Raw genomic sequence first — 26,441 nt, forward strand, 5'->3', positions numbered from 1 at the left:
CCAGGGTGGGCTTTTGCTGTTTCTGGTTCGGGCCGTGGGCTCCGCTGCCTCCGTGGGTGCAGGAAAGACACGGGGCAGGTTCGATGGGAGCTCCACGTGCGGGGTGGGCCTCGTGTGCAGCTGGCGGGGGGGGGGGGGGGGGCTGCTTCAGGCCGCCTGGGCGCGGCCCTCCTTTGCTGTAGGACAGCACCCAGGTCCCCCAGCCTAGCTGCTGGCCCAGTTCTCCTGTTTTGCCTCGGGCGGATACGTGTGCAAGATCTTCGGTGTGCGGGGTGCTGTGGACGTGGCAGTGGTGGGCACACGCGGAGTAGGCCTTCCAGAAGGGGTCGGCACTCTGCTTGCTCTGTCCCAGAAGTTCGTTGAAATCTCTTCTGCCAGTGGCCCCTCTCCCCGTAGTCTTTGATGTTGTAGGCTTATAGCTTTGTAAAAATGCCTTTACTGTTTCTAAAATAGTACCTTGGAAGGGGGAGGGCCAGCAGCACATTCTGAATTTAGAGCACAGAAACTAGACGGTGGCCTTCTAGAGAAACGGTCGTGTGTGAGCGTTCACCCAGAGCAGCTGGGTGCTGAGGTTCTGAAAACAGAGCAGCCACAGAGAGTTTCCATGTGGAACGAGAAAAATCGGTTTCTCGGGGCGCACAGCGCTCTTGAGATATAAATTTTCTACACGATGGTTCTGGTTTTCGTCAGCCTCATTCTGAGGACCTTAGTCTTGCCTCTGCCTGGGCAGGGACTCGCTGATCTGATTAAGCCGTCTCTGGCTTCAAACTCAAAGCCTGATGATTCTCCCCCATGGAACGGCTATTAAAAACGAACTGTCGCCTCAAATTTTCAAAACCTGTTATGTTAGAACGAATGTTTGTGTTCCAGGACCTCCGGAAATTGTTTCTTAAAGGGACCTTCCGGTCCTCGTGGATTAGAAAATCTGCTCTGTGAAATCCAGAAACGTTAGAATGAACTCCTTTAAAGCCTGCTTTTCTCTAGGAGGGAGGATCTGTGTTTCGCCTTTTGTGTGGTTTCTCAAAGTAGGGTTGGCTCTGACTAGAGCTGATCTGTGACTCACAGGGGAGCACTCCCTCGGGGCTCTCAGGGACACAGCGAGGCCACTCCTGGAGGGTGACCCAGCCTGGATTTCGGGGGTCCGCCGGAATCCTGCAGCCTCTAGCGTTAGCGGGACCCCATGCATTAGTTCTGCTGTGACCTCACGGCCACCGTTAAGAAAACGAAGGGTAAAATGATGGCGTCGGTGGGCTTCGCATGGGGAAGGCACGGTTTTGGTATCGTCGTGTGTGGAGAAGATCGGGTCGTGATGGCAAGTGCATTTTTCAGTGCGTCTTGGGGAAGTTTAAAATTTGGGCACTTCTGGACAAGGGTGGGGGAAAGCCGGGTAGAAAAACGAAAAGCCAGCTTACCTAATGGAGCTATAAGTTACCTGTGCTGTGGGTATCGTCGTTGTGTGTGTTGCTTCTACCCTCTTGTGTTGTCTTCCGTGATTTTCATGAAACGTTTGGGGAAGGGAACTGGCCCCTGCGTGCCGTAAAGTTGCGGTGTCACGGTTCGAAAGAGAGTCGTGGGTCCTACGCTTTCAAGCAGGGCTGCTGTTCCAGCTCCGTGCTGTCCGGGAGAAACATATACGCCGTAGGGGCACCTGGGTGGCTCGGTCGGTTAAGCGCCGACTCTCGGTTTTGGCTCAGGTCACGGTCGCACTGACTGTGCGGAGCCTGCTGGGGAGTCTCTCTCTCCCTCTCTTTCTGCCCCTTCCCGGCTTATGCTTGACTCACTCCTGCTCTCTTTCTCTCTGTCAAAATAAACAAATGAACATTAAACACAAAAAGAAACGTGATATGAGCTGCATAGGCAGCGTTACTTTCTAGTAGCCCGCGTGAGAGCCACTTAGAGTCATCTTTTATTTATCAAGTTACGAATTCAGTATGTAATCGACATCAGCCGTCATCAGAGAGATATTTCCCTTTCTGTGTAAAGTCTATACCCACCGTCCATCTCAGACTGGTCCAGTCACATCTCAGGTGCTTCGTAGCCACGTGTGGCCGTGGCTCCTGTACCACGTGGTGTGGCTCTGATGCGTTTCGGCGCCTGCGTGGGTGTGCAGGCATCCGAGCGCTGGCGCCTGCATCAGGCCACGGGGGTGCCTTTTGCTCTTGTCCCGAAGGAAGCAGAAGCCACCACCTTCCGGCTCCCGCTAAACGCCGGGCGGGGCGCGAGGCACTCTCTCCGTTGGACTCCGTGCGTGCGGCAGCCCGATGAAGCGGGTGAGGGTGTGCGCCTGCTTTGCTGGTGACAGCGTGTGGCCCGAACAGGCCAAGTGACTTGTGTAAAGTGACCCTGATTGGTGTGTGGTGGGCTGGCGCCGGGATCTGAGCCCCGGTTTTCCCGCTGCCAGCGCTCGTTTTCCCCACGGACCGTGTGGCTTTCCGCAGCACGTTCAGAAGGGTCACCCGCGGGCTCCCATCCCGCGTCCCTGTGCTTACGGGCGAGGAGGAGAGGCGGTCTCAGAGGAAGAGGTGCTTCGTGGGGAGAACCGTGCTTGTGAATTCGGCACTTTGTTCCCAGGATGAGAGCTTATTGAAACATAATCAAACAGGAGCGCCTGGGTGGCTCAGTCGGCGGAGCCTCTGACTCTTGGTTTCATCCCGGGTCATGATCTCACGGTTCTTGGGATCGAGCCCCACATTGGTCCCTGCGCTGACAGCACAGAGCCTGCTTGGGATTCTCTGTCTCCTTTTCTCTCTCCAAATAAGTCTAAAAACACCATGCTCAACCGGAAGGGCATAAAGCAGCGAGAAAAGTCTCCGTGACCCAGTCCTCAGAGTTAAGCACTCCGTGGGGGGTACACCCTTCGAGATTTTTTTCCTCTGTACGTGTGTAATCCGTCCCCTCCCCCTCCAGCAATGGCACCGAAGCGTTCACGTGGTTTCGCGGCCGCTGCCCCCTCCCCACTTAAGGTGTCACGGAAGTGGTTCGGGGCTCGGGGTGGGCCCGGCGAGGGGGCCGAGGCCTCGAGAGGCTGGCTCGCCGGGGCCTGACGTGCCCCCACTGTAAGGGCTGAAGATGGCCAGGGCTCGGCTGACAGTCCTTTCATCCCTGGCCAACCTCACCTGACCTCAGGCCGCCTTTTCCCTCTCGTTTCCATGGCAAGCGCTCGTGGAGCGGAGCGGCTCTCTCATCGGGGTGCTCTCTTCCTTTGGTGAAGCCGGTGAACGAACGAACGGGAGCCAGAGCTGTCCCCGTTTCCAAAACGGGCTTCTCGCTGCTGCCGTGGTGTCCTTGTCCTTTTGTGGTCTCCGGAGTCTGTTTATTTTTGGTGACAAAGCTCTCTTAGTAACGTTTCCCTCCTTTCTTGTAGTTCCCAGTGACCTGACAGCAGAGGAGCGTCAGGAGCTGGAGAACATCCGGCGGAGAAAGCAGGAGCTGCTGGCCGACATTCAGGTAGGCGGTGCCAGCAGTGACGCGTGCGGTGTGACAGGTGTCCTTCCCAGAGCCTCCTCACCAGGTGTCGGGAGTTGACCCCCCCCACGGCCCGGGGCCGAGCCTCGTTACTGACGGTCACTTCGGCTCCGCCCGTGAGAAAGTGGACTCTTCGAGGGGTTGGGAAGGCCCCGCCCGGCCGGTCCGCCGTCCTAGGTGACCCCCAAGTGGAGCCCGCGCTGCCGCGTGGGGTGTGGGTGAGGCTCAGGCGCTTGGAACACCGACCTCAGGTCAGGCCCGGACCCGCGTCTGGTTCTGGCGCTGCCTCTTTCTGGAGGAGTGACTTCAGACACGAGGATCCGGGCTCTTTGAACTTGACAACGAAGACGCGCGTTGATAGGTTGCCGTGAGGGTGGAATGAGGTCCTGCTCACCCGGGACTTAGCGTGGCTGCGGGTCCCTAGGAGACGCCTAGGCAGCCATGGCTGCTTCACCAGAGTTTTTCCAAGCCCCTTGGTGTAACCGCCAGGCTTTGTAGAAGTCGGTCATAGAAGCCATTGGCTGGGCTCTTTTAGCCCTCGGGGCAGGGAGCTCGGGAGAGGGGAGGGCGGGGAGGGGACACACCCTGTGACCCCAGAGCTGCCCAGTGTGGAGAGGAAAGACTTGCTCCGGTGTGGTTTCACTATCTTTGATCATCTGCGCAAATTCTCGGATTCCTGTTTCACTGATAAATGCCAGGAAGTCTGAGCAGACGTTCACTCAGAGCCCCCTTCACCGCGCCCGTCCAGCCCGTCCAGTCCGAGGGTCTGCTTGCCTGCCTTGCAAAGGCCGGAGCGTGGGACGGACGATCCCCCTGCCGGCCGCTTGGCGGCTGTGTCGGCCCGGGCCAAGCACCCCCGGCCCCGCAGCCTGGGCGTTTGGGCAGCTCTTCCCGAGTCTCCTGACACCTGCTGGGCTCCGAGAGGCTGTATCCGGGCTGCCGTGTCTCAGTGGGAAGGCTGTGTTTTGCACAGTGCACACGACTAGAAGTTCTGTCCTAGACCGTGAGCTCCTCGAGGTCGGGGGCCGTCTTGCTCACCTTTGGTTCCCCGGAACGCTTCCTTCCTGGCAGGAGCGCCATAAATATTTGTCGAACAGATGAACTTCCCGCTGTTTCCACGTTAAGGGTTTTTTTTTTTTTTCTGGTTTGTCTTTATTTCGTTTTGGTTTATTTGCTCTTGTTTTGGTTGGGGGGAGCTCTAGGAGATACGCCAGGCCCCCCTGGTAATTCCGGACTGTCTGTTTTGTAGAGGCTGAAGGATGAGATAGCAGACGTGGCTAATGAAATCGAGACCCTGGGGTCCACAGAAGAAAGGTGAGTCTGTCCAGCCCCTGCTGGCGGCACACGGACGGAGAAAGTGCGCTTTCTGTCCTCGGTCCCCAGCAAGCACACGCACCCCCTGGGGTCCTTCAGTGCGGGGGCTCTGACCGTGGGGGCTTTCCACATCATTGCAGGGTGCAGGGGTGGAGCCAGGGAACCCCGAAGGCCCCCAAAGCCTGAAATAGCCCTTAAATGACTGTGGTCACTGCCGTTTCTTCCCTCGTTGTCCGTGGTGTTCGCATTTTAGACTTTCTGTTTTCCCTTTGTGCCAAGGAAAAGCTGAACGCTGCCCGCACCATTTCCAAGGAGGAGAGCGCGTAGACAGGACATTATAGCGCCACACAAGGAGCGTCTGCGGGTTAACCACGTGAAGCGTCAGTGACTCCAGAGTTTAATTTTGAATGGGGTTCCCAGACCGTTTTCTAAGTACTTAATGCGATAACGGGGCTGTTTCTAACTCACTACACGTCTGTATTTTTCTAAGCCTAAGTCCCCTGTCTGGCTTCCTAAGACCATCTGATTCTGTTATTTTAAGCGGCTGTGGGAGGTGCCATTAGAGATTAGTGTAACCCGCGTTCTGCAGAAAGTGGCCAGCTCATCACTTTCAGGCCCTGCGTTGTCACTTTGGGACTATAACCTTCTTACCTGCCATTACAAAAATTTGTAGCTTTAAAGCAGCGGATAAATTAGGGTTCGTCAAAATGTAAAGCTTGTGCTCTTAAAGATGCTGTGAAAAGAAAGGACTAGGTAAGCCACAGACCAGGAGAAACATTTGCAAGACGCGTGTCTGAAATAGGATCTGCCTCTAGAATGTGTGTGTGGAACACGTGCAAATCGGTAACGAGAAGACGGCCCAGATGAGAGTGGGCCGGGGGTCCCTGGTGTCGGCGAGCGCTGGCGACAGAGTCGCGTGGCCGTGGGGAGACGGCGTGGCACTTTCTTGTAACGTGAGGCTGACGCCCGTGCCGTGGCCGGCAGGTCAGCGCCCCGCTGTTCGTTCGAGGGAGATGAACGCGTGCGCAGAAGAAGGCGTGTGTGGGAGTGCTTCCTGCGCTCTGACGTCACATGGTGCCAACGGGAGGCGGCTGCAGGCCACGGGCCTTTGTCCCGTGGGCAAAGGGACGGGCGGAGGGAGGTAACGCACGGTGAGCTCACACAGCGCACCCTTGCTGGTGGTGAAAATGCTCTACAGCTGGTTATGGTGATGGTTGCACCGCCTCGTAAGCTTACGAGAAGTCGTTCGAATGTACAGTTAAGATGGGTTTATCGTATGATATGTACGCGCGACCTTAATAAAGTTTCTTTAAAAGTCACGTTAAAAAAAAGGAAACAGGTGGGGTAGAAGGAGCAAATGAACGTGGCGTCAGGGTCAGGATTCCAGCCGACCTGCCACGCTGAGCCCTACGTGGGCCCGTGCTTTCCTGGGTAGGGTTTCCAGAAATCCCTGTGAGCCGGCGGATGGATGCAGGCGGGGACGATGGCGGGCTCTCGGAACTTCCCGACCGCCTGGCGCACCAACACGGCCATGCTGCTTGTTTTTCAGGAAGAACATGCAGAGGAACAAGCAGGTGGCCATGGGCAGGAAGAAGTTTAACATGGACCCTAAAAAGGTAAGGTGCTGCCGGAGCCCTCGGGCTCTACGACGGGGTCTCTGCGGCGCTCGGTAGAGTTCGCGGCGCCCGTCCCAGCTCCCTGCCCTTCTGTAGAGCACGCGTCACGTGGTCCGCGCTAGGCCGTGGCTCCTCAGCTGGGCTCCCCCGACCCCGTGTGTCAGCCGCCGAGTACTTATTAGACACTCCCTGTGTGTCCAGAGTGCCCACACCCGCTCTTGTCTGCCCTTCCGCCTCCTTTCTGGATGTTTCCCGGGTGAGCGTCATTGGCGTCTGTGCTGCCTTTTCTAGGGGATTCAGTTCTTGATAGAGAACGACCTGCTGAAGAATGCTTGCGAGGACCTCGCCCAGTTCCTGTACAAAGGGGAAGGCCTCAACAAAACAGCCATTGGTGACTACCTGGGGGAGAGGTAAGGCCTGGAGAGACACCTGTGGCAGAGTGGGTTGGTCGGGGCTTCCGGGACCCTCTGAGCCCTTGAAGAGAGTCTTGTCCTACGGCAGCGGTAGCCACACTGGCACCGAGAGGGTTCTCCTGGGGAATGGTGGCTGGCGTCGCGGTGGCGTGGGGACAGAGGGACGTGGCTCCTTCCTTGCCGTGTGTGCGGAGCCCACGGGACCGTGGCACTCGGCATGGAAAACTGCCTGGCTGGGGACGGCCTGATTCTCAGAATCGGTGCCTGACTTCCGCCCCCCCCCCCGCTTCTTTTGTTTCTCTTGATAGAGACGAGTTTAATATCCAGGTTCTTCACGCGTTTGTGGAGTTACACGAGTTCACTGACCTTAACCTCGTCCAAGCGTTACGGTGAGTGTTTGAGGAGGGTGCCCCAGAAGGTGGGAGGGGCACAGAGAGAGGGAGACACAGAATCGGAAGCAGATTCCAGGCTCTGAGCTGTCAGCGCAGAGCCCAGCGCGGGGCTCGAACCCACGAACTGTGAGATCGTGACCGGAGCCGGAGTCGGACGCTTACGCGACTGAGCCACCCAGGCGCCCCGTGAATTTTTTTCTAATTTTCGGCTTGGAAAACCCTTTGATTCCCCGTCTTAGAGCAGGAAGTCAGTAGTTGGCGCGCTTCAGAAGCCAGCAGCCAGCAGGTTTCCCTTCGTCCCTTGGGATTCAAATCCACGGGGAGTGTTAACAGCCGTACCTGCGGAAGGTGGGGGTCTCCCCGGGCCGCAGCCCAGTGACCCAGCCCGTCCTCACCACTCAGGCAGTTCCTGTGGAGCTTCCGGCTGCCGGGAGAGGCCCAGAAGATCGACCGGATGATGGAGGCGTTCGCCCAGCGGTACTGCCGGTGCAATAACGGCGTGTTCCAGTCCACAGGTAGGGCAGTCCCGCTCCCCGGTGCTGACCGCCATTTTGCACGAGATCCTTCCTCGGCTCGGGACAGTTCCCAAAACGAAAGGTTCACGCCCGGAACGCGGATTTAGACGTTGGCTACGATAGTAAGCAGTTGGGGAGGATCCAGAAGCCCAGGGAGGAGGGATAAGGGGGTGGGGATCTACGTCGTAGTGTCTGTGAGTTCGGCCACGTGCTGCAACCACTACGAGTCTCGTTCTTCATCTCCGTGGCTGGCTTGTCTTGTAACTAGAAGTTCGAGAGGCTTATCTCGTAACTAGAAAGCGCAGCATAGGAACTCCGGTCAGTACCGCCGTGATCCCGCTGTGGTGACAGGCGGGAGTAACGTGCGGCGTGCCGTGCGCCCGAAACTGCTGGAACGCTGTGCGTCCGCTCTGCCTCGGTGTGAAAAAAAGAACTAAAAAAAATTACGGGTACAAAAAGAGGTCTTAGTGCCCCGAGAGGATGCTAAAGGTTAGCAAAATGGCAGGATTCAAAACAGCGTGTCTGTTCCGATTCCAGTTCCGTCAGGAGGGTGCGTCCTGAGGTACGTTAGTCACGTGCCGCCGGTGGGCACGTCCGTTCGTTCGTGTGATGGAGGAAATAAGTTGTCACCGGGTGGTGGCATCGTAGGTGTTCCGTGTTTTCTTTCTTCTACGCTGTGCTGTTTTTCGGGTTGTCTGCGGAGTACCCGCTCTCCTTTAGCGATCTGAAAAATACTCCCCTTTAAGGCCTGAACAGTCGCCGCGCCGTTTTGTGTCCCGCCCCCTTTGGTTAGTGGTACGTAACTTTCAGTTAGAGGGCGTCCGGGCGTGTGGATTGGTCTCGTTCTTTCGAGAGCACGTCTTGTGTTCTTGATCTCGTTGGGTATTTCTTGTTCCCTCAGGTGGGATGTTTCCGATCGTTTGTTTGCTTTTCTCTTTAGACACTTGCTACGTCCTCTCGTTTGCCATCATCATGTTGAACACCAGCCTGCACAACCCCAACGTCAAAGACAAGCCCACCGTGGAGAGGTTCATCGCCATGAATCGCGGCATCAACGACGGAGGAGATCTGCCCGAGGAGCTGCTCCGGGTGAGCGCGCTCTGACCGGGAGACAGGGACGGGGACAGGAGAAAGGCCTGTCGCTTAAGTGGGTGAATTCCGTGAAGGCGCGGGCAGTGTGGCCGGCCGGGGGGCTCGCTGGGGGACAGGGCAGTGGTTTAGGAGTCTGAATCTCAAAGCGCGAGTGCAAGTCCGGCTACTTTCCTTCTTTCTTAATTATCCACGAGGCACCTTATTTATTTTGTCCCTGGGAGCCGCCCGAAGGCAGCACTGGTCACGCTCTGCTGTTCTTGGTTCCTAACAGACGTGTGGCCCGTAACACGTGCTTATTGCGTGAATGAAGAGAAGGGGGGGGGGGGGGGGGAAGATCCTTCTAGAACCAGAGACATGCAGTGTCCTCTTTTATCCCAGAATCTGTATGAGAGCATAAAAAACGAACCCTTTAAAATCCCAGAAGACGACGGGAATGACCTCACCCACACTTTCTTCAATCCAGACCGAGAAGGCTGGCTGTTGAAACTCGGTAAGTAATGCACTCTGGGTTAGGACTCCCGACGCAGAGTCTTAGGACGGCCGCACGCGTGCGCTCACACACACACACACACACACACACACACGTATGCTGTGGGGTGGTGGGGGTTGGTGACAGGAGGCGCTATGGAGAGCGCAGACGAGTTGCCGTGAACTCGCACTCTCCCAGCAAGCTCTGTCTCCAGAAGGGAAGCGAACGCACGGTCAGCGCAGTGCCCCCGTGGGGTATGTAGATGCCGCTGGGGACAGACTCACTCTGCGTGAACACGGCCCCCGTGGGCACGCGCTCCACGGTCTTACCGCGGAGGTGATCGACCAGGTTTTGTTGCGAGGCAGCTCCCAGAGGACCTGGCCCTCTTCGTCTCTCTGCCCTCTCAGTCCCCGGGAGGGTGGCCAGCGGCGTCCGTCTCTTCACTTGCCGTCACACCAAGCGTATCTGGTGCTCCCGCTTCCCCCTCCCCCCCAGCGCATCATCACCTCCCCCTGCATCCGGCTCCCACAGGCAGTGTGCATGGCAAACCTGAGCCCTTGGCTGCAGCGCCACCCACAGCGGTCTTCCTCCTTCTCGGGCAGTGGTCCCCCCGCCCCCGCCTCCTCTCCAGCCAAATCAGCCCCCCTAACGGTTTTTTTTTTCCCGTTCCCAAAAAGAACAAAAAAAGTATTCATCTTCCCCTCTGCCAGAAGTGAGGCCATGTTGCTGAGGTCTGTGGTCCTGCCTCGTGTGCAGGTGGCAGAGTCACCAATAGGAGAAGCAGTAGGGTTTTCGTGACATTCATGCCCACACGTGACTATTTCGTTAATTGTTCCAGAACACGGGGAGGGCCCCTGGACATAGTCACGGCGGTGTTTTGGGCCTGAGAGAACGCATACGTTCCCATTTTCTTGTGCCTCCGCCTTTTGATGTACGGTTCCCTCATCGTCAGGAGGCGTTTGCCAGAATGATCCCCCTCTCCCATTTCAGCCGCTGGTCCCGGTGAAGTCAGAAGCTGTTTCCCTCTTGCTCTGACCCCTCTGGGAGCCGCTGAGACGGAATCTTTCATTTCTGACTAGTCCAGGCAGCGGTAGGGTTTCTATTTCCTTTAAAAAGCACGTCCCGAGTCCTTGTGTTTCGGTCTAATGACTTAATTTATAAATTCTCCTCAAAGCGCTGGTCAGAGGCTTGACCATCTCTCGAGTGAGTCAGCATTTCTCCTGTGTTCAAAAGCCAGTAGAACCTTTGAAGATAAGGCTCTAAAGTCGCTCACCCCACAGGCCGCCGTCCCGCTCTGTGTCTTTACTGCCCGGCGGGTCGAGCTAAGAGGAAACCCACTGGAAATTGGAAAGTACACCCAAGCTTGGATTTACTTCCCCTCCAGTGAAATTTGTTTCGGTGCTAATGCTGAGTGGTAGCTTTGACAGCCCAGGTGCTAAAATTAGAACAGCGCAGAGAAGATCTTGGCTCTTGCCCCAGGATGGCATGTAAATTCATGAGGCATCCTGTATTTTTAAAAGGAAAAAACATTAACGAAACGTGGGACTTGTTTTCAGGTCCTCGAATTACCTTTTCTAAACCTCCTCCAAACCAGGAACCGACCGTTCGCATCGTGTTTTCGTTGTGGCCGCTTAGACTCACCCCCGTGTGCTCGCAGGCTGCGGAAGGCAGGGCCTCCGGCCGCCTGCAGCGGTGTGTGTGTGTGTCTGTGTTTGCAGGTAGCCATAAGAACGCGTGTTCTTGTGTGCACACACATGGACGTATGTATTCATGGGAACGTGTGTGTGCGTTCTTGCACACGCTTCACGAAGCGGTCGGCATCTGAAGAAAGACAGTAAATTTTCCCCAGGGTAATCGTCAGACTCTCTCAGCTCTGGGCTCTGGATGGACTGATAAACGTTAGCTTTGTGAGGACCGACCTGTAGCATTGTGGGGGCCCGGTTTTCGGTAGCGCCACGGACGTTGCCTTCCCCGGCTGGCGTGTGGCGGTTCGGACCGGCTGCCCCCTTCACGCGCCAGGCAGTGGCGGGTGTCCCGCTAGCGATTTTCGATTTTGACTCCCCCGGGCAGGCATGAATGACTGATACGTTGCACTTAAAGGTTAAGGAGTTGGGTTTAATTTCTTTGTTTTAATTTTCTTTTCTCCCTCATTTGTATGTTTCCATGATTTTGGCTCTCCTTTTCCTTGCCCCAAACTCCAGGAGGTATGTAACCCACCCCCCCCCACCCCCACCCCACCCCGCAACCTGCTCGCTCGCTCTGCCAAGGCCACTCTACTCGCCGCAGCGTTTTATTTTGTTACTTTCGGTCATTTTGTTTTTTAATCGCTGGTGGTAGTGTTAATGCTGCTTCTAACTTACTGTACAGTCCCTAGGGAACTGCTCAGGATCGGGGGTTCACGTTTTCCCTTTCAGGACGAGCACACGGTGCATCAGACAGCTAGGTACCAGGCCGTGGAATACGGAAACTTTCCTGACGGCAGTAATGCAGGAAAACGTCCGAAGGGTGGGTTTATAAACGCAGAGGGAGAATTCACTGGATCTTGCCTTGGAAAGACTGGCCAGGCGAATTCTATGTGCGTTGCATTCAAATTGGCACCCGTGAGTGACGGTAATTTCTCAGGCGGAGAAGAGGAGGAAGGGGAGGGAGGTCTGCCTTCCCAGTGCCGTGTGCTTCTGGTATGTCCTGAGCAGAAGGCACACCGGGACAGGAAGTAAGTGACACAGCTCGGGACATTTGCCTTTGCGTGAAACAGGGAGATGGCATCTCCTAAACTCAAAGTGATGCCAACTTGGAAAAAAAAAAGACAAAACCCAGAAGCCCCTCCCAGAAGTCCTGGGGATGAGGGGACCCGCATTACGACCTTGGCTCCGTATTTCATGTTCTGTTTTTTTCCCTCCTCTTTTTCAATGACTGTTGTTAAAAACCCAAAATTGGCCCTCGAGTCATGTCGTTGGTACCTCTTCTCCATTTGCTGACTTGGGGAGTATGTTTTTCCTAGAGGAGGAGCCCCTCAAGTGTGTGCTCCAGCGTTACTCGAGCGGAGAGCTGCACGTAGAAAGAACAGCCCCGACGGTGACATCCGTTAGAACCTTCTGGGGGGTTGTCAGCTCCAGGGAAGAGGGCGCCTGGCCGGCACGGGGGTGGGAGGGGTCCTGTGAGTTCCACAGGGACTGTCCTAGGTGCGCGCATTGGTCTGTCTGCTTGTTTCATGTCTGTTTCTTTCAACATGGAAATGTCCCCCCGGGACCTCCGTGATCCCTCACGGCAGAGGTCTCTGTAACGCAGCAGATTGCCAGGGGAAATCAAGCTTTCATAATCAGGGAGGGAATCTTTCCCGGCTTCGCTTTTCCTCCTGGATTTCCTTCCACCTTCTTCCTTTCCGCATCTGACCCCCCCTCCATGCCCTCCGAAGCCCCGAGTGCCCCTGGGTGGTCCTGTGGGGGGAGCGCGTGGGAGTCAGCATGGTCGAGGTGTCCCGCGTACAGAGCCCTGCGTGGGGATGACGGCCCAGGAGGCAGAAGAGCCGATTTCTCAGGCCCTCGAGTGGGGGAGGGGGCTTCCTTTTTATAACATATCGGCTCCAGTTCTAAATATATTCCTTGTTTTCTTTGCCATCCTCGTTTGTTTCGATGCTGCCCAGCCTCTCCCATTTTCCACATGCATGTCCTATTTCCACCTGCGGTTTTTCTCCTGATTCATGCCCTAGGGCCTTAGGGACCGGAGGCACAGGCTCACCTCAACTGGCAAACGGCCGCAGGGGGTCCGTCCTCGCTTGGCGCTGGCACAGGGCCCCCCGCGGGTGGGCAGCGTGCGCGTGCTGACGGCAGAGCCCTTCGTAAGCTGGGTCTGTGCCGCTTAGAACCGTGGCGCCTTGCGATGGGTCCCTTAACCTCCCCGGGGTTCGGGCCCCCACACAGAGCCGGAAGAGGGACCGGAAAGCCCCACAGTCCCGCTTGATGCCGGGACCAGCGCTGGGCGCGTCGTGCCCGTCACACGACGGGCAGTGCTCACGCCCCGTCGGGAAGCGTCCTCGCACCTGGCGGCACAGCCTCACAGGCACGCTGCTCTCAGCTGCCTCTGGCGAGGGGCAGGAGAGCTCTGCACCCCAGAGGCCTTTGCGAGGCGCGGGGGAGCGATGTTCTCTGTAGGCAGAGTCTCCGCAAGAGCACGTGCTGCTGGGGCGGCAGGAAGTGCTTCCAAAACGGCACGCGTGTCACGGCGCGAGAAGGCCTTGGCCTGACTCGTGTGGGCTTCGCGTCCAGAAAGCCGCCCCTTGCCCGACGCGGGCGGGGTTGGGACGGGCTCGGCTCACGGCCGCGAGGGGCGCACACGTGGCTTCACTGAAACCGCTCGCGGCTGAGCCTCGCCCCCGAGTGTCCCCCTCCGCGTAGGATCGCGGCCCCCGCGTTGCGGTCTCACCGAGACCTCGCGGAGGGTGAAGGGGCCCCTGGGCGCTCGCGGCCGCTGCTCTTAGCGCCCGTCTGGCCCGCGGCCCCTCCTCCAGCCCGTCGTGTCTGGAGCTCCAGGCGGGGAGCCCGGGCTGGGGAGGTCCTTGAGCGCTTTTTGCGCCTGGGCTGGTCCAGGACTCTGGGGAGGTCCCATTGGTAGGACACCAGCCCTCAGACGCTGGGAAGCCAGAGTAGAAGCTCGCTCGGATCAGGAAGGTGGGGTAGAGGGCGAAACCACGGGAGTCCGAGTTCCACGTTCCAGGAAGCCTGTAGATTTGACCCTGAAGGGGTTAACACGTCTGAGTCCCCCTTTCTTCCCTCCCGCCCCCTCCCGCGGAGCCCGTCCACGTGTGTCCACGTGTGCCCCGGGCCGGGTGACCTGGCAGTGTAGCTCGGGCCGGGGCTGCCCCTCTCCCCCCTTTCTCTTCTGTTGGCCCGTCCCCGCCACGCCGGTGGGCTCCTGCTGGCGCGTCTCCGGCCCAGTCAGGCCCGCCCTGCGTGTCCTCCTCGCCCGGGCATCCCTCCCCGAAGCCGTGCTCTCATCCCGCCGTCCCGAGCTCCTCTCCGGGGGCCCCCGACCTGCTTGCTCTGCTTTGCTCCCACGGACTTTCACTCTGTGAAAGGCGCTTCTGTTCTGGCTCTGTGTCTTGTCACGGGTGTGAATTTTGCCATGGCCTCCGTGTTCTCCCGGCGCCTGCCCCCGCTGCCTCCTCCCTCGCGCTCTTCGAGGGGAGGGTTTCGTGCGTCACGGAGCCCGCTCCGGCCTGCCGGCCTCACGCGTCTCTTTGTGCTCTGCAGGTGGCAGGGTCAAGACTTGGAAAAGGCGCTGGTTTATTCTGACCGACAACTGCCTTTACTACTTTGAATACACAACGGTGAGCGTCTGCCCGTCGGCTGTGGGACCAGGGGTGGGCCCGGCCTGCGTGGCCGCTGCCGCTCTAGTCCGATGCGGTTGGAGGCGGCCGTGGGGAAGGGGGCGCGAGGGGACCCGAGGTGAAGAGGAGGGGGAGCCGGGACGGACCCCAGAGCCGGGGGCCCCGAAGACGCTTTGGGCGTCTCGGCGAAGGTGGTGTGGCTCGGAGCCCGCGTCCCCCCGCCGGGATCGGGGCAGGAGAAGCCCGGAGGGGCAGGCGGCAGCCTGACAGGACACACGGCGTCAGAAATGGGGTTCGGGGCCGGGTTGGAAAGAGGGAACTTGGGTCAGGTGCCAAGGAAGAGTTTGTGGCCTCCTCGAAAGGGAGGTGAAGGAAATGGCGTTGTGGAGAATTCAGATGTTCTGCTTTGTGCAGAGGCGATCCAGGAGCGAAAGGCCTAAGAGAGGAGAAAGTGAAATGAGATGGGGGGGCTGGTGCAGCTTTAAACTGAAGTTTTCTTGAAGCGTGCACGTTTTGTTGGTTTTCAGCGGGAGTGGAATAATAACTGTAAATACGTGTTACCTGTAAGTTTTTAAAAAAATTTTTAATGTTTATTTATTTTTGAGAGAGAGACAGAGCATGGGGGTGGGGGGAGGGGGCAGAGAGAGAGGGAGACACAGAATCCGAAGCAGCTTCCCTGAGCTGTCAGCACAGAGCCCGACGCGGGGCTCGAACTCACAAACTGTGAGATCGTGACCTGAGCTGAAGTCGGACGCCCGGCTGACTGAGCCACCCACGCACCTCAAGTCTCTTATAATAAGAGCCTATGAGAATGAAAATCATAAAACAAGATCTTTTCTGAGGCTCCCTCTGATGCAGCCCCCTGAAAGCCTGGCGGGTCGGCTGGGGCCCAGCCCAGCTCCCCACCTGCAACTCGATCCTCTCTTACGTCTCTGGCGGGACCTGTGCCTTGGATGAATCAGGGCAGCTGAGTTGGGGAGAGCCGGTGTCTGTTCTGACCCTCCTGCGGCAGTGAGGACGAGGAAGTGTCTTTTGTAGCAAATGCGGAACAAGCGTTACTTAAATGGAAAATGACAGTCCCGGGTGCACAGCTTAGGAGGAGCCCCGGCCCCGGCACGTTCCTGGCCACGCTGCCAGGTGGCTTCCTTTGGTGGCATTCCCTCACTGTGGACGCCATACGGGTGTAGCTTCTCACACGGCGAGTGTGTATCAGCCTGTGATTCAGGCACTCGTTCCGAAAGGGAACCACTTACGACAGTCATCTTCTGCCTGTTTCACCCCCAAAGGACCACTCCGAACAGCGTGGTACCTTCTTCTCTGTCCCCTCCCATCCCCCGCCCAGCCCAGATTTTGCCTTTTTCCTCAACGATCTCAAGACCGAGGACATCTTAAAAGTCGTGTTTAGATTTTTTCATTGTTCTCCGGCTCAGAATGAAACACATACAGGCGTGTGAACACGATACGCCCGAGCACCGGCTCAGTCTCCGTGGCGGTGCAGTGAGATTCTAGAACCCTGTGTCCTTCGGGGTGCTGACTGGCAGCATCGTGGAGTCCTGCACTCGTGCCAGCACTGCACCAGGCCATCGGAAGGCAGGGAGGTTTCTGCAGACGCTGAGGGGGCCTCACAGTTAACGTGGTGGGCAGAACTTCCACGCAGAATCACCTAGAACAGCGACGGGATCCAGTAGTGGGGGGAGGGGGGGCGGGGGCGCCTCTGTGAAGCCCCCGCTGCCTCCCCATTGCCCTGAGTCTGAGAGAAGCAAACCCAGTAGAACTGTTTCCCTCTTGTGATTGGCCAGCAGTAAAGTCTGACACTGGGGAGGGAGTGGTGACGTGGGAAGAGTGAGAAGATGGGCCTCACTCTGCAGCGTCAGGGAAGGCTCTGGGCTGTAAACTCAGTTGGGAAAACTGTCCACCGGGGGTGTGCGTCCACGAGCATTATATCTGCCCCAAGCTGATGTTGGGCGTTCGCAGTCCCCAAGGAGAGCTGCAGCTCGGCAGGTGTCTGAGGAGGCCCTGCCCTTGGTTCACCGTGCTCTCGTGAGACTGTGGAAGGGGCTGGAACACAAACTGTCCAACCCCACCCCCCACCCCCCGACCCAGGTTCAGACTGGAAAACAAATGAGAATCGCGATGATGTACTTAGAATATAGCTGTGTAATCATAGGCTTGTAACTTACGTATTAGCAAATTAAAACTTTAAAGAGAACAGATCGGCTGAGAATAAAATCACTATCGTAGAGGAAAGGTTGAGACAGTCAGAGAGCTAGTATCTGGAAAAAAAACAAGTATTAAACCAGTTCGAGAAAAGGTAGCCGGTTCTGGAGGACAGAGAAAGGTGATCCCAGTACCGGATTCCTGGCATCTGCATGTGCAAGGACACCCTGTGTTATGTGGGGTCACGCCCTGGAAAAGAAAAGGAACCTGGATCTGCAAATCGAGAGTGCACAGAGTCTCAGGGACATTTGCCGCAGGAGCTTGGTGCCCGGCTACACTGTTGAACTTGGAACGAAGTCTTTGGCTGTCAGTTGGCTGGATATCCAGGAGAGGGAGGTGTGAAGGTTGACAGCAGATGTCTGGCAGGCAGGGGGAGAGAGAGAGAGAGAGAGAGAGGGAGAGAGAGAGAGAGAGAGTGTGTGTGTGTGTGTGTGTGTGTGTGTGTGTGTGTGTGTGTGTGTGTGGCGGCCTTTGCCAAGAGGGGAAGTGCTGGAGGGGGGCCACTGGGGCGGAGGGCAGGCAGGGGTGTTGTAGCCCTGTTCCGGACAGGAGTTTAGGTGCATTTTTAGATGTCCGTGGGGTTGTCAGGAAGGCGGTTTCTCTTTGAAGATGGTGTAGTCTGGCGAGGGGGAAGATGGGGCGGGGGGTGAGTCTATACACACAGCTCGGCCCCTGGCATCTGGGGCACCGAGCAGGGCACCTGGAGTGAGACCAGGGCTTCCCGGGGTTGCCGACACTGGAACACAGGCTGATGAGATGAGGCGGGGGGCCAGGCAGAGAAGCAGGGTGGTCTCCTGAGTGGGAGCGGCCAGCGTGCTCCCTGCTTGCGGGCCTCCCGTGGGCTCTTGCCACATTCAGTCTTTCAGGAGCCTCCCCCGGGCGTTCTCCTTGCAGAGGCCTCTGGTTACAGGGGGCCCCATACCTGTACATTTCTGACCCTTTTCTGATTCTAGAACGTAGGATGTGGGCCCTAGAGCAGATCTGTGAGCTCGAGGCCACGGGGGAGGAGCAGAGGAGCCGGGGGAGTTGTGGGTGAGGAATGCGGTAGGATGCGTGCTCGTGCTTGTGATGCCAGAAGTAAGGACTTCATGTCTCTGTTCTGCAGGATAAGGAGCCCCGGGGAATCATCCCGTTAGAGAATCTGAGTATCCGGGAGGTGGAAGACTCCAAAAAACCAGTGAGTATTCGGGGGACAGGGGGACACAAGGGACAGGTGTGGCGGGCCTTTGCCAAGGACTGAAATTGCAAAGATCCACTTAGAACTGAAAAGTAGCGTCGCTCCTCTAACGTGGCCTGCCTTTAAAACTATCTTCCGTGTTCAAACCAAAGAGGAGTCAGTAAGTGACCTCTTCATTCTGTCCGTGTGGCTTAGTGTCACCTGTTGAGTGTCACACGAGGGATGGAATTGTCCCTGCTTAAAAGGCAGTGGCAGGCGCTCATGATGGGGCCACTCGCGGGAGGCCCCTCGGGTACCTTACAGATCCCTCTCCTTGGGAGTCCGGCGACGCGTCTGGGGGCGGGGGCGGGGGCGGGGGCTAAACCGCATCCCTGTGGCGTCCGGCTCTCCCTGCTTCCGGTTTGTTGGGAGCAGGACAGACGTGTATGTATCCGGCTGCTACCTTCGCTATCAGCCTTGTTGACGCGCAGCCTACGTTCTTCAGATTTCTGCCTCTAGGCTCCTCTTCCCCGTAGGGAAATCCGCACTGCCTATATTTTACGGAGGTCGGGACGGTCTTTTGAGGAGTAAAGTAACGTTGTTTCTGTGTCGGTGGGCAGCTCTCTCAGATCTTTGTCGCTCTGTCCCTCTCTTCTCTGATTCTCAGAACTGCTTCGAGCTCTACATCCCCGACAACAAAGACCAAGTAATCAAGGCCTGTAAGACCGAGGCCGATGGGCGGGTGGTGGAAGGGAACCACACGGTCTACCGCATCTCAGCCCCAACGCCCGAGGAGAAGGACGAGTGGATTAAATGCATCAAGTAGGTGGCATCTGAAAAATAGACCTGCTTTCACCTGACAAGGGCTCTCACCTCTCTCAGATACTTACTTTTCAAATTTTAATTTTTTTTTTTTTTTTAGAACAAGAGTACAAGTGGTGGGGGGGGGGTGTGGGGAGAGAAAGAGAGAGAGACACAGAGAGAGGGAGAGGATCCTAAGCAGGGCCCATGCTCAGTGAGGAGCCCAACACGGGGCCCGGTCCCGCGACCCTGGGATCATAACCTGAGCCGAAGTCAAGAGTCGGACGCTCGGGCTCCCGAGTCACCCAGGTGCCCCTCTCAAATGCTTTATTGCTGCGGCTGTTGAGTGCCGCCCGCCTCTGTCCTGGGTCCTGTGTGAGAGCTGGAATTCCCAGGCTGCTTTTCAGTGGGTCTTTATTTTTTTTTATTTCTTTTAACGTTTATTTTATTTTTGAGACAGAGAGAGACAGAGCATGAACGGGGGAGGGCCAGAGAGAGAGGGAGACACAGAATCCGAAACAGGCTTCAGGCTCTGAGCTGTCGGCACAGAGCGCGACGCGGGGCTCGAACTCACGAACCGTGAGATCATGACCTGAGCCAAAGTCGGCTGCTTAACCGACTGAGCCACCCAGGTGCCCCTCAGTGGGTCTTGAGCTGCTTGACCACGACAGCGTGTTTAAGAGAGCACCTTAAACCGAGGCTTCCCAAAGTGCACCTCGTAGACCCGAGGAGGGGGCGGGTGACCGGGCTGACAGGCACAGGTGCCATTTGTCCAGCTGGTCTCCCACGTCGTAGGAAGCAGGTCTCGTTTTCAGGACGGCAGCTCAGTGGAGATAAAATATCATCACGTTTCGTGAGTCTCCCTCGGTGGTACGTTGTCCCGTTTACAGGGGAGGAAACAGGACCGTGGAGGTCGTGTAATTTGCCCAGAGTCACATGGGTGCGACCCAGGGTCCCAAGACCGACTCGCACCGTTCACGGCTGCGCTGTGGGGAGGGAACAGGGTTGTCAGGGTTACGGAGGTACAGACAGCAGCGGCCCCGGGCTCGGCTCTGCCCGCCTGGCTGAGCGGCACGGTGCGGGGTGACGGCGGCGAGGGCTGTCCGCATGTGGCGAGCCGCCTCCTCCCTCCCTGGGACCTCTGTGGGGCCTGTCCAGACGGCCATCGTGCCCGCGTGTGCGGTGTGGCTGCTCCCTCTGAGAGCGCGTCCTTGCTCTCCCCGTCGGGTGCTTGGTCCGCCAGACGTCACCGGCCCTTTCCTTAGTCTGCCCGTTACTGGGCTCTGTGACTCCCCCGGAGTCCAGGGGGGCGGCCCTGACCAGGTGACCTGAGGCCCTGCAGCCCCGCACGGCCTCTGTGACGGGCGCTCTCCCGCCCGGGCCACAGCCTGCTCCTGAGGGGGGAGCACTGTAGCTTGGAGTCTGCTTTGGTGGCAGGGCCAGGGTGAAACAGCAAACGGATGAGTGAAGGCGGGGCAGAGGACAGACTCACCCAGAGTCGGCCCGGAAGGCCTTCCTGGGCGCGCCGCCTGCCCTCCCGCCAGACCTCGGCTTCCCCACGGCACGGTGGTGAATGGCGGGCTCCCTGGTGACTGGGCACGCCTCCCACCCCTTCGGAGTGATGGGGAAGGCTCCCGGGACGTCTGGGGGTGAGACCGGGTCCTGTGGTGGGCATGCTCAGCGCGCCCCTGGTAGCTTCTCCCCCCCGCCCCTCGATGTGTGGCATCTGCAGGGGCCCTGTGTGACCCTCGCCCAGCAGACGAGGCTCCAGTGTCCCTGTGGACGCTCGGTCGTCACCACCAGAAACGAGACAGAGCCCTCCGCTTGTGGCGAGCACGGGGTGCCCCAGGGAAGGGCTGGGTCACTAGATGGTACACGTGAGACCAGCATTTAAAGAAACACTTAAACGCCCTCCACTGAGGTCTGGGCAGAGGAGTCGCCGTGCCCTGGGCGTCCTGGACAGTGAGTGGCCCTCGTCCACGTATCCCGCGCGCTGTTTTCACCGTACATCTTTTTTTTTTTTTTTTTTTTTACCGTACATCTTATAAAAAGCACTTAATTCTTTAATCCTTATGGAACTTATTTTTAGTATATGGTTCGAGGTGAGGGATACAACTCACTCCCTCAGCCGAATGGACGGTCGTCCTGATAGCTGATTCGCCAGTCTGAGGCGCCCTCTGCAGTTTTCCCACGCCCCCGTGTGTGCGTGGCCCACGGGCTGTGGACCCCTTGTGTGATCACGGGGGCATCGGAGCGTGTTTTGTTCCGTGGCAGCTCACGGCCCTCCCCCGCGCTGCTCTTTCGGATAGTCTGCACTGCAGCCGGGGAAGCTGGGCGTTGTGCAAAGTCAGGCCTACCGTTCCGCCCTTCAGGGAGCGTGCACACAGGCCCTCCCCGGGGCCGCTCTGCCCAGCACCGCCTCGTCTCCGGTGCAGGGTTCACACTGTTCGTGCTCTCTGGGCGCCGTCTCCTTACCCTTCACCGCAGCCTGGGGAGTAGAGGCATCCCGTTTTCCAGATGAGGACACTGAGGCACACAGCAAGGCCCTTCCCAGTGTCCAGAGCCACCGGGGTGGTGCTGGTGCTCGGACTGAGCCCGCGACTCCAGAAGCCGCGCTCCTGGCGGCCGTGCGGCCCTCAGCCTGAGCGCCGTGGCTCCCGACACTTTAACTGATGCCTTCGTGGCGAGTGCCCTCGGGACACGTGCCGGGGACCGTCGGTTCTGGCTGCCCCAAGGAGCCGTGGAGACGCTCCTCAGGGACACGTGACCTCGGTTGAACAGGTCGCAGCCAGTTGGCCGCGCGGTCATCCACCCTGGTCGGCGGGGCTTGCGAGCTCGTGTGGAAAGTAGTCCGCTCGCGGAAGGCTTCGGGACGCCCGTGCCGCGACCTGCTTGCGAGCCGGGGGTGACGGTGACGCAGGGCTGGCCCTGCCGTCACCATTCTGCGCGGTGTCTCCGGGGCGGGGCCGGGACACAGGCTCCCTCCTCACCGGGCTGTGCACACAGAGCGGAGCAGGCCTGGCCGGCGCTCCCTGAGGGCCCAGCGAGGGTGTGGACGGCCCAGTTGTGCGGCTGTCGAGTCGGTGTGCACGGGACAGACTGCCTGCCATGGACGGGTTGGGTAGCGTGGCGCCCACGGTCTTCGTGGAGCTCCGGTACCACACTCGTCCTGGGCTGGAACGCGGTTCCGTGCTGCCCATGAGTCTAGGGAGAAACAGGCAGGAAACGCCCCAGAATCGTCTCGTCACACGCACCGTGTGTCTCTCTCGAAGCTCGCGTCCCTTCGGTCGTCGTGTGGACCCCGTGGAGGTTGGCCCCACTGCCTTGGCCTTTGCGGTGGCCGTCGAGCGGGGCGGGGGGCACCCGTGCTCCTGTAGGAGCCCCAGCCTGGGCTCGTCTCCGGGCCTGTTCTCAGTCTTGTCTCTTTTGTCCCCTCTCTGTGTCCAGAGCAGCCATCAGCAGGGACCCTTTCTATGAGATGCTGGCGGCGCGGAAGAAGAAGGTCTCCTCCACGAAAAGACACTGAGCCTGCGCAGTGAGCGGCCCCCGGCGTGCGAGGCGTGCGAGGCCCTGGGCTCTGTCTCCCGTCCTCCCACGGGCGGGGCCGGGCTGCCGAGCAGGGGCGTCCCCTGCTGGGAGTCACCCCGGATTCATGGACACTGGCTTCAGCTCTCGCTGTCTGTTTTTAAGTGGGAGAGGGTAGGCGGTGGCACCGGCGGGGAGGGCGGGGATGCCCGAGCGGCGGGGGGGTCTTGAGCCTTTCTCTCCGGAAAGAACAGAGCCCCGCCCGTCGGCAAACCCGCCCCCTTCAGGTCTCTCGCTCGGCAGGTCTGACAGCGGAGCTCGAAGCCAAGCGGTTACCTCTCGGTTATCTCCCTGTGAAGAAGCCTTCAACCGTGCACCGAAAATACACGTGCCGATATATTAGTATATGCTGAGAAAAAAGTGGAACGGAAGACAAGCCACGTACTATAAAGATATATTTTTGTGCTTTAAAAGAAAGAGAAAGACAAAGCGCCTTTGCACGGCGTTCTGCCCGGCGTGGTGGCCTCTCCGGGGCGGCAGGTCCCCGGGCGGCTGGCGGGTGCCACGAGGGCTCCGACCCGGCCGGGACTCCGTGCCCCGCGGCCTGCGGCGGCCCGCATCTCCCTTCCAAGTGCCGGGGGCGCCGAGGGGAGGAGAGGGTCCCGGCCGCTCATCTTCTCTCTTTCCAAATCCTTCTTGTTGGGCTTTAAGATGCAAGGTCAGCCTTTTCCTTGAGCTAAATACCCAGTAACCAAAACTGTGAGGACGGTGACCCCAGCGAGGTTCCGGCTGATCTGCTTCTGACTTGGTGGCTCCCCGTCCCCCAGACCTTCCTCCTCGTTTTAGAGGACGGGGGTCTTCCCCGATCACCTTAGGTCTTTGGCTCCTCTGCCTCAAAGCCGGCCCCGCACTGGGCGCATATTGGGGGGGGTCCCCCAAGAGGCAGGTGGGGCGAGGGGTGACGAGGCCGGCCTCAACTGGAGCTGGCCTCGCCCCTCCTAACTTAACGGTGTGAAGGGAGCCACGAAAGGCAGTCGTCCTGCTGTTCTCTCAGGGACTCTCGGGGCCGCTCCTGCCGCTCGTCCGGGCTGGATGGCGCCTGGCCCGGGCCATCCCGGCGCCCCCAAGCGGCCGGGGACCAGGCGGTGCACACGCTGCCTCACGGAAGAGGAGCTGGCGGTCTCCTCGGGCCGCGCCACCCCAGCTCCGCCGGCACCGTTCGGTGGAAATCGCTTCCGTAAAAGGGCACGAAGGGGGTGCTGGGCGGGGTACCCTCTGGGGCCCCCCACTTCATACAGGTCCTACCGGGGCTCGTGAGGGCGGCGGAAGGGGGTCTGGGCTGGATGCCCGCGGCCGGCCGGGTCCCGTGCCCCGGTTCTGGCAGATAGCAGAGGGGCCCCTGCGTCAGTATTCGTCTATTTATCAGAGGTGTACATAATCCGTGTATAGTTTTTCTCCTTTTAGATTATTTTGTATTTGTTTAAAAAAAAAGTTTTGTCAAAATATAAAATATAAAGAAATGACTGAAAGTTGTCGACAGGGTTTCCAAAAACTTATAATTATTATCCCAGTTGTCTTTCGTTTGTATTTTTGTTTCTTTGTTTTGTTTTGTTTTGTTTTGGCATTGGAAACGAGCGCCAAGGAACCGCAGCGAATAAACTCCACGTCTGCCCAAAGCAGCTGTGTCGTGTGCGGACTCTTTTTTTCCCTGGTGACCGTGAGCAGGAGGGCCGTGGCCAGCGGGCGCGCCCAGGCGGGGGGCGAGTGACCTCGGGCGCGCGGCCGTCCGTCCCGTCTGTCCGCGGTCCGGCGGTAACGCACGTGGGAAGTCGGGCGAGGCGCTGTCTTGTGCTCTGCAGGAGACCGCTCACCGCTTGCCCCCTCTTGTCTCAGAGAAACAAGGGACCAACCTCCAACGTCGAGCTAAGGTCGAGAAATGCGCCTTTGGCCGGTGGAACATACGTCGCGTGTTTCAGTTTGCAGACGTGCCCACGCGGCACCGGGGAAGAGTCGCGGGGAGCCGGAACCGCCCAGAACACGGACGGGCCCGGGCCTGCCCCTCACTGGCGGTCCTTTCCCTGAAACAGCAGCGCCTTCCCGTTCCCGTCCTTGCTTCTCGCGGGTTTGGGGCGCTTCGCCTCCAGGCCTTCTCGATCTCTGCGGGCGTCTGGAGCAGGTAGCGTCTCCTAAACCCGTGCGCCGCGGTCCTCTGCAAGGGGCGTCTCGGAGAGACCAGCGTTCCTTTGCGCGCTTGGGGCCGGCGCCGCCCTTTTCCGTCAATCCCAGACCTCTTGCTCACAGCCCGGCCCTCCCTCCCCTTCCTCGCTGGACCGGCTGTCTCCCGCCTGGCCGCCCCCGCCGGCGCCCTCCCTTCTGCGTGGGAGCCCTTCCCCCGTCTGTTCCCGGGATGTCCTCCTCCTCCCGGAGACCCCGGCCCAGCCACCCCACCCCACGTCCCTGCCATGTCCCTGGACTCCCCATCACCACCTGCGCTGCGCTGACTCTCTTCTGTTGGGGAAGGAACGCTCTTCGTTGTACGGCTTGCTGAGTCTTGGGTTGGTTTTTTTTTTTTTTTAAGTTTATTTATTTTGAGAGGGGGGCGGGGAGACAGAGAATCCCAAGCAGGCTCCGTGCCGTCCGCGCACAGCCCAGCGCAGGCTCGAACCCACGAACCGTGGGATCACGACCTGAGCCGAAATCAAGAGTCGGACACTCGACCGACTGAGCCACCCAGGCACCCACAGCTCGCTGAGTTTTACGTAACCACGCTGCATTTAAATTGTACGGTGGTTTGTCTCAGCCCAGGCAGGGTCCCCCAGAGCCTTCCTCACTCCGTGCTCGTAAACACCACAGGGAAGCAGGAACCACTTGGTCCTGCACACAGAGAGCTTCAGGATCTGCGCCAGAGGCCCTTCCGGACGGGGCCGCTCCGTCACCGGCCGATTTGGGGGCCACCACTCTTTAGGCCTTCGTCACCAAGGGCCCTGGCCTGACCGAGGGCCAGAGGGCGCGAGGCGTGACCCGACCCTGCCGGGGGTAGCGAGAACGTCCCGATTCCAGCCCCCAGCCCCCCACGACCGCTTGGCTGAGCCCAGCGGGGCCGGGTGTTGGGCCAGCCTCTCTGAAAAGCCGCCCAGACCCCACGAACGCAGGGGGCTTTGCCGTGCCTGCCTCTGCCCGGTGGGGTTCGGCGGAGGAGGGCCTGAGCAGAGTGGACGTGGGGTCTGTTTTGCTCTTTACTTGGGTTGCCAGGAAGCTCAGGGTCAGGGGCGCAGTCCGTCATGCGACCCGGTCCTGCTTTTTTCACTTACCCTGCTTCTTACTTTTATTTTTATTAATAGACGGTATTTTTTAGAGCAGTTTTAGGATCGCAGTGATACTGAGGGGGCGGTACAGAGATTTCCCGTTGGCCTCCTGCCCCCGCATCGGCACAGCTGCCCCCCGCCCATCCGCATCCTGCCAGGGGGTCTGTGTGTTACAGCTGACAGGCCTCCACTGCCGCATCAGCATCCCGCAGAGCCCACAGTGTGCCCTCGGGCTCCCTCTGTGGCTTTGGACAGACGTGATGAGCTGTAGCCATCGTTACAGCATCGTACAGAAGACATTCGCTGCCCTGGACGTGCTTCCCGCTCCCCCCTGTCCGTCCCTCCCTCCCCGCTGGCCCCCAGCAGCCACGTTTTGACCCTTTGTCTATTCTGTTCTTACCGTAACATCAATCTGAATTTATAAGCTCCATCTTTTTTTTTAAAAAAAAAACAGAAATTTAAGGGGGCGCCCGGGTGGCTCAGTTGGTTGACTCTTGATTTCATCTCAGGTCACGGTCTTGTCCTGAGATCGAGCCCCACATCGGGCTCCGTGCTAACCGCACACACACAAAATAAATAAATAAACTTCAAAAAACGATGATGCGATTGAGAACTTAAGGCAGAGAATGCTTTCTGAGAAGTGACGACGTGGCCGGGGCTGGAGCGGCCCCTGGCCTTCCCGGGGAGCACGTCCTAGCTGCCCTGGGGCTGCTCCTGGGTGCCTGCCGCTGGCAGGGCGGACCCCAGCTTCGAACACGGGACACCCCCGTGCGGCTTGGGTCTCCGCCTCGCCGAAGGGGCTGGCTGCCTGTGCGCTCGGCAGGGTAAGCGGGAC

General features: G+C 58.7%; 1 protein-coding gene and 1 non-coding gene across 4 annotated transcripts in view; both read left to right on the forward strand.

The window, feature by feature from the left end:
• The window catches only part of CYTH1 (cytohesin 1), a 79,758-nt gene extending 55,778 nt beyond the window's left edge, over positions 1-23,980 (forward strand). For 2 of the 3 annotated variants that reach the window (XM_053893370.1, XM_019466046.2), the window contains exons 2-13: positions 3,365-3,447; positions 4,715-4,779; positions 6,329-6,395; positions 6,687-6,805; positions 7,117-7,197; positions 7,603-7,715; positions 8,656-8,804; positions 9,186-9,298; positions 14,524-14,602; positions 17,925-17,996; positions 18,643-18,797; positions 22,224-23,980. In XM_053893370.1, the coding sequence (XP_053749345.1) occupies positions 3,365-3,447; positions 4,715-4,779; positions 6,329-6,395; positions 6,687-6,805; positions 7,117-7,197; positions 7,603-7,715; positions 8,656-8,804; positions 9,186-9,298; positions 14,524-14,602; positions 17,925-17,996; positions 18,643-18,797; positions 22,224-22,302 (1,175 nt within the window). In that variant the 3' untranslated portion in view covers positions 22,303-23,980. The remainder of the gene's footprint in view (positions 1-3,364; positions 3,448-4,714; positions 4,780-6,328; positions 6,396-6,686; positions 6,806-7,116; positions 7,198-7,602; positions 7,716-8,655; positions 8,805-9,185; positions 9,299-14,523; positions 14,603-17,924; positions 17,997-18,642; positions 18,798-22,223) is intronic. The other variant, XM_053893369.1, reaches the window with a different exon arrangement.
• On the forward strand, positions 10,690-10,791 carry LOC128774343 (U6 spliceosomal RNA). The gene has a single exon (XR_008418924.1). It is a non-coding gene; the product is annotated as a U6 spliceosomal RNA (small nuclear RNA).
• Positions 23,981-26,441: the final 2,461 nt, after the last annotated feature.

This window comes from Panthera pardus, unplaced genomic scaffold, assembly GCF_024362965.1.
Source record: "Panthera pardus isolate Hobbes unplaced genomic scaffold, ASM2436296v1 HiC_scaffold_3, whole genome shotgun sequence".
Taxonomy (NCBI): Eukaryota; Metazoa; Chordata; class Mammalia; order Carnivora; family Felidae; genus Panthera; species Panthera pardus.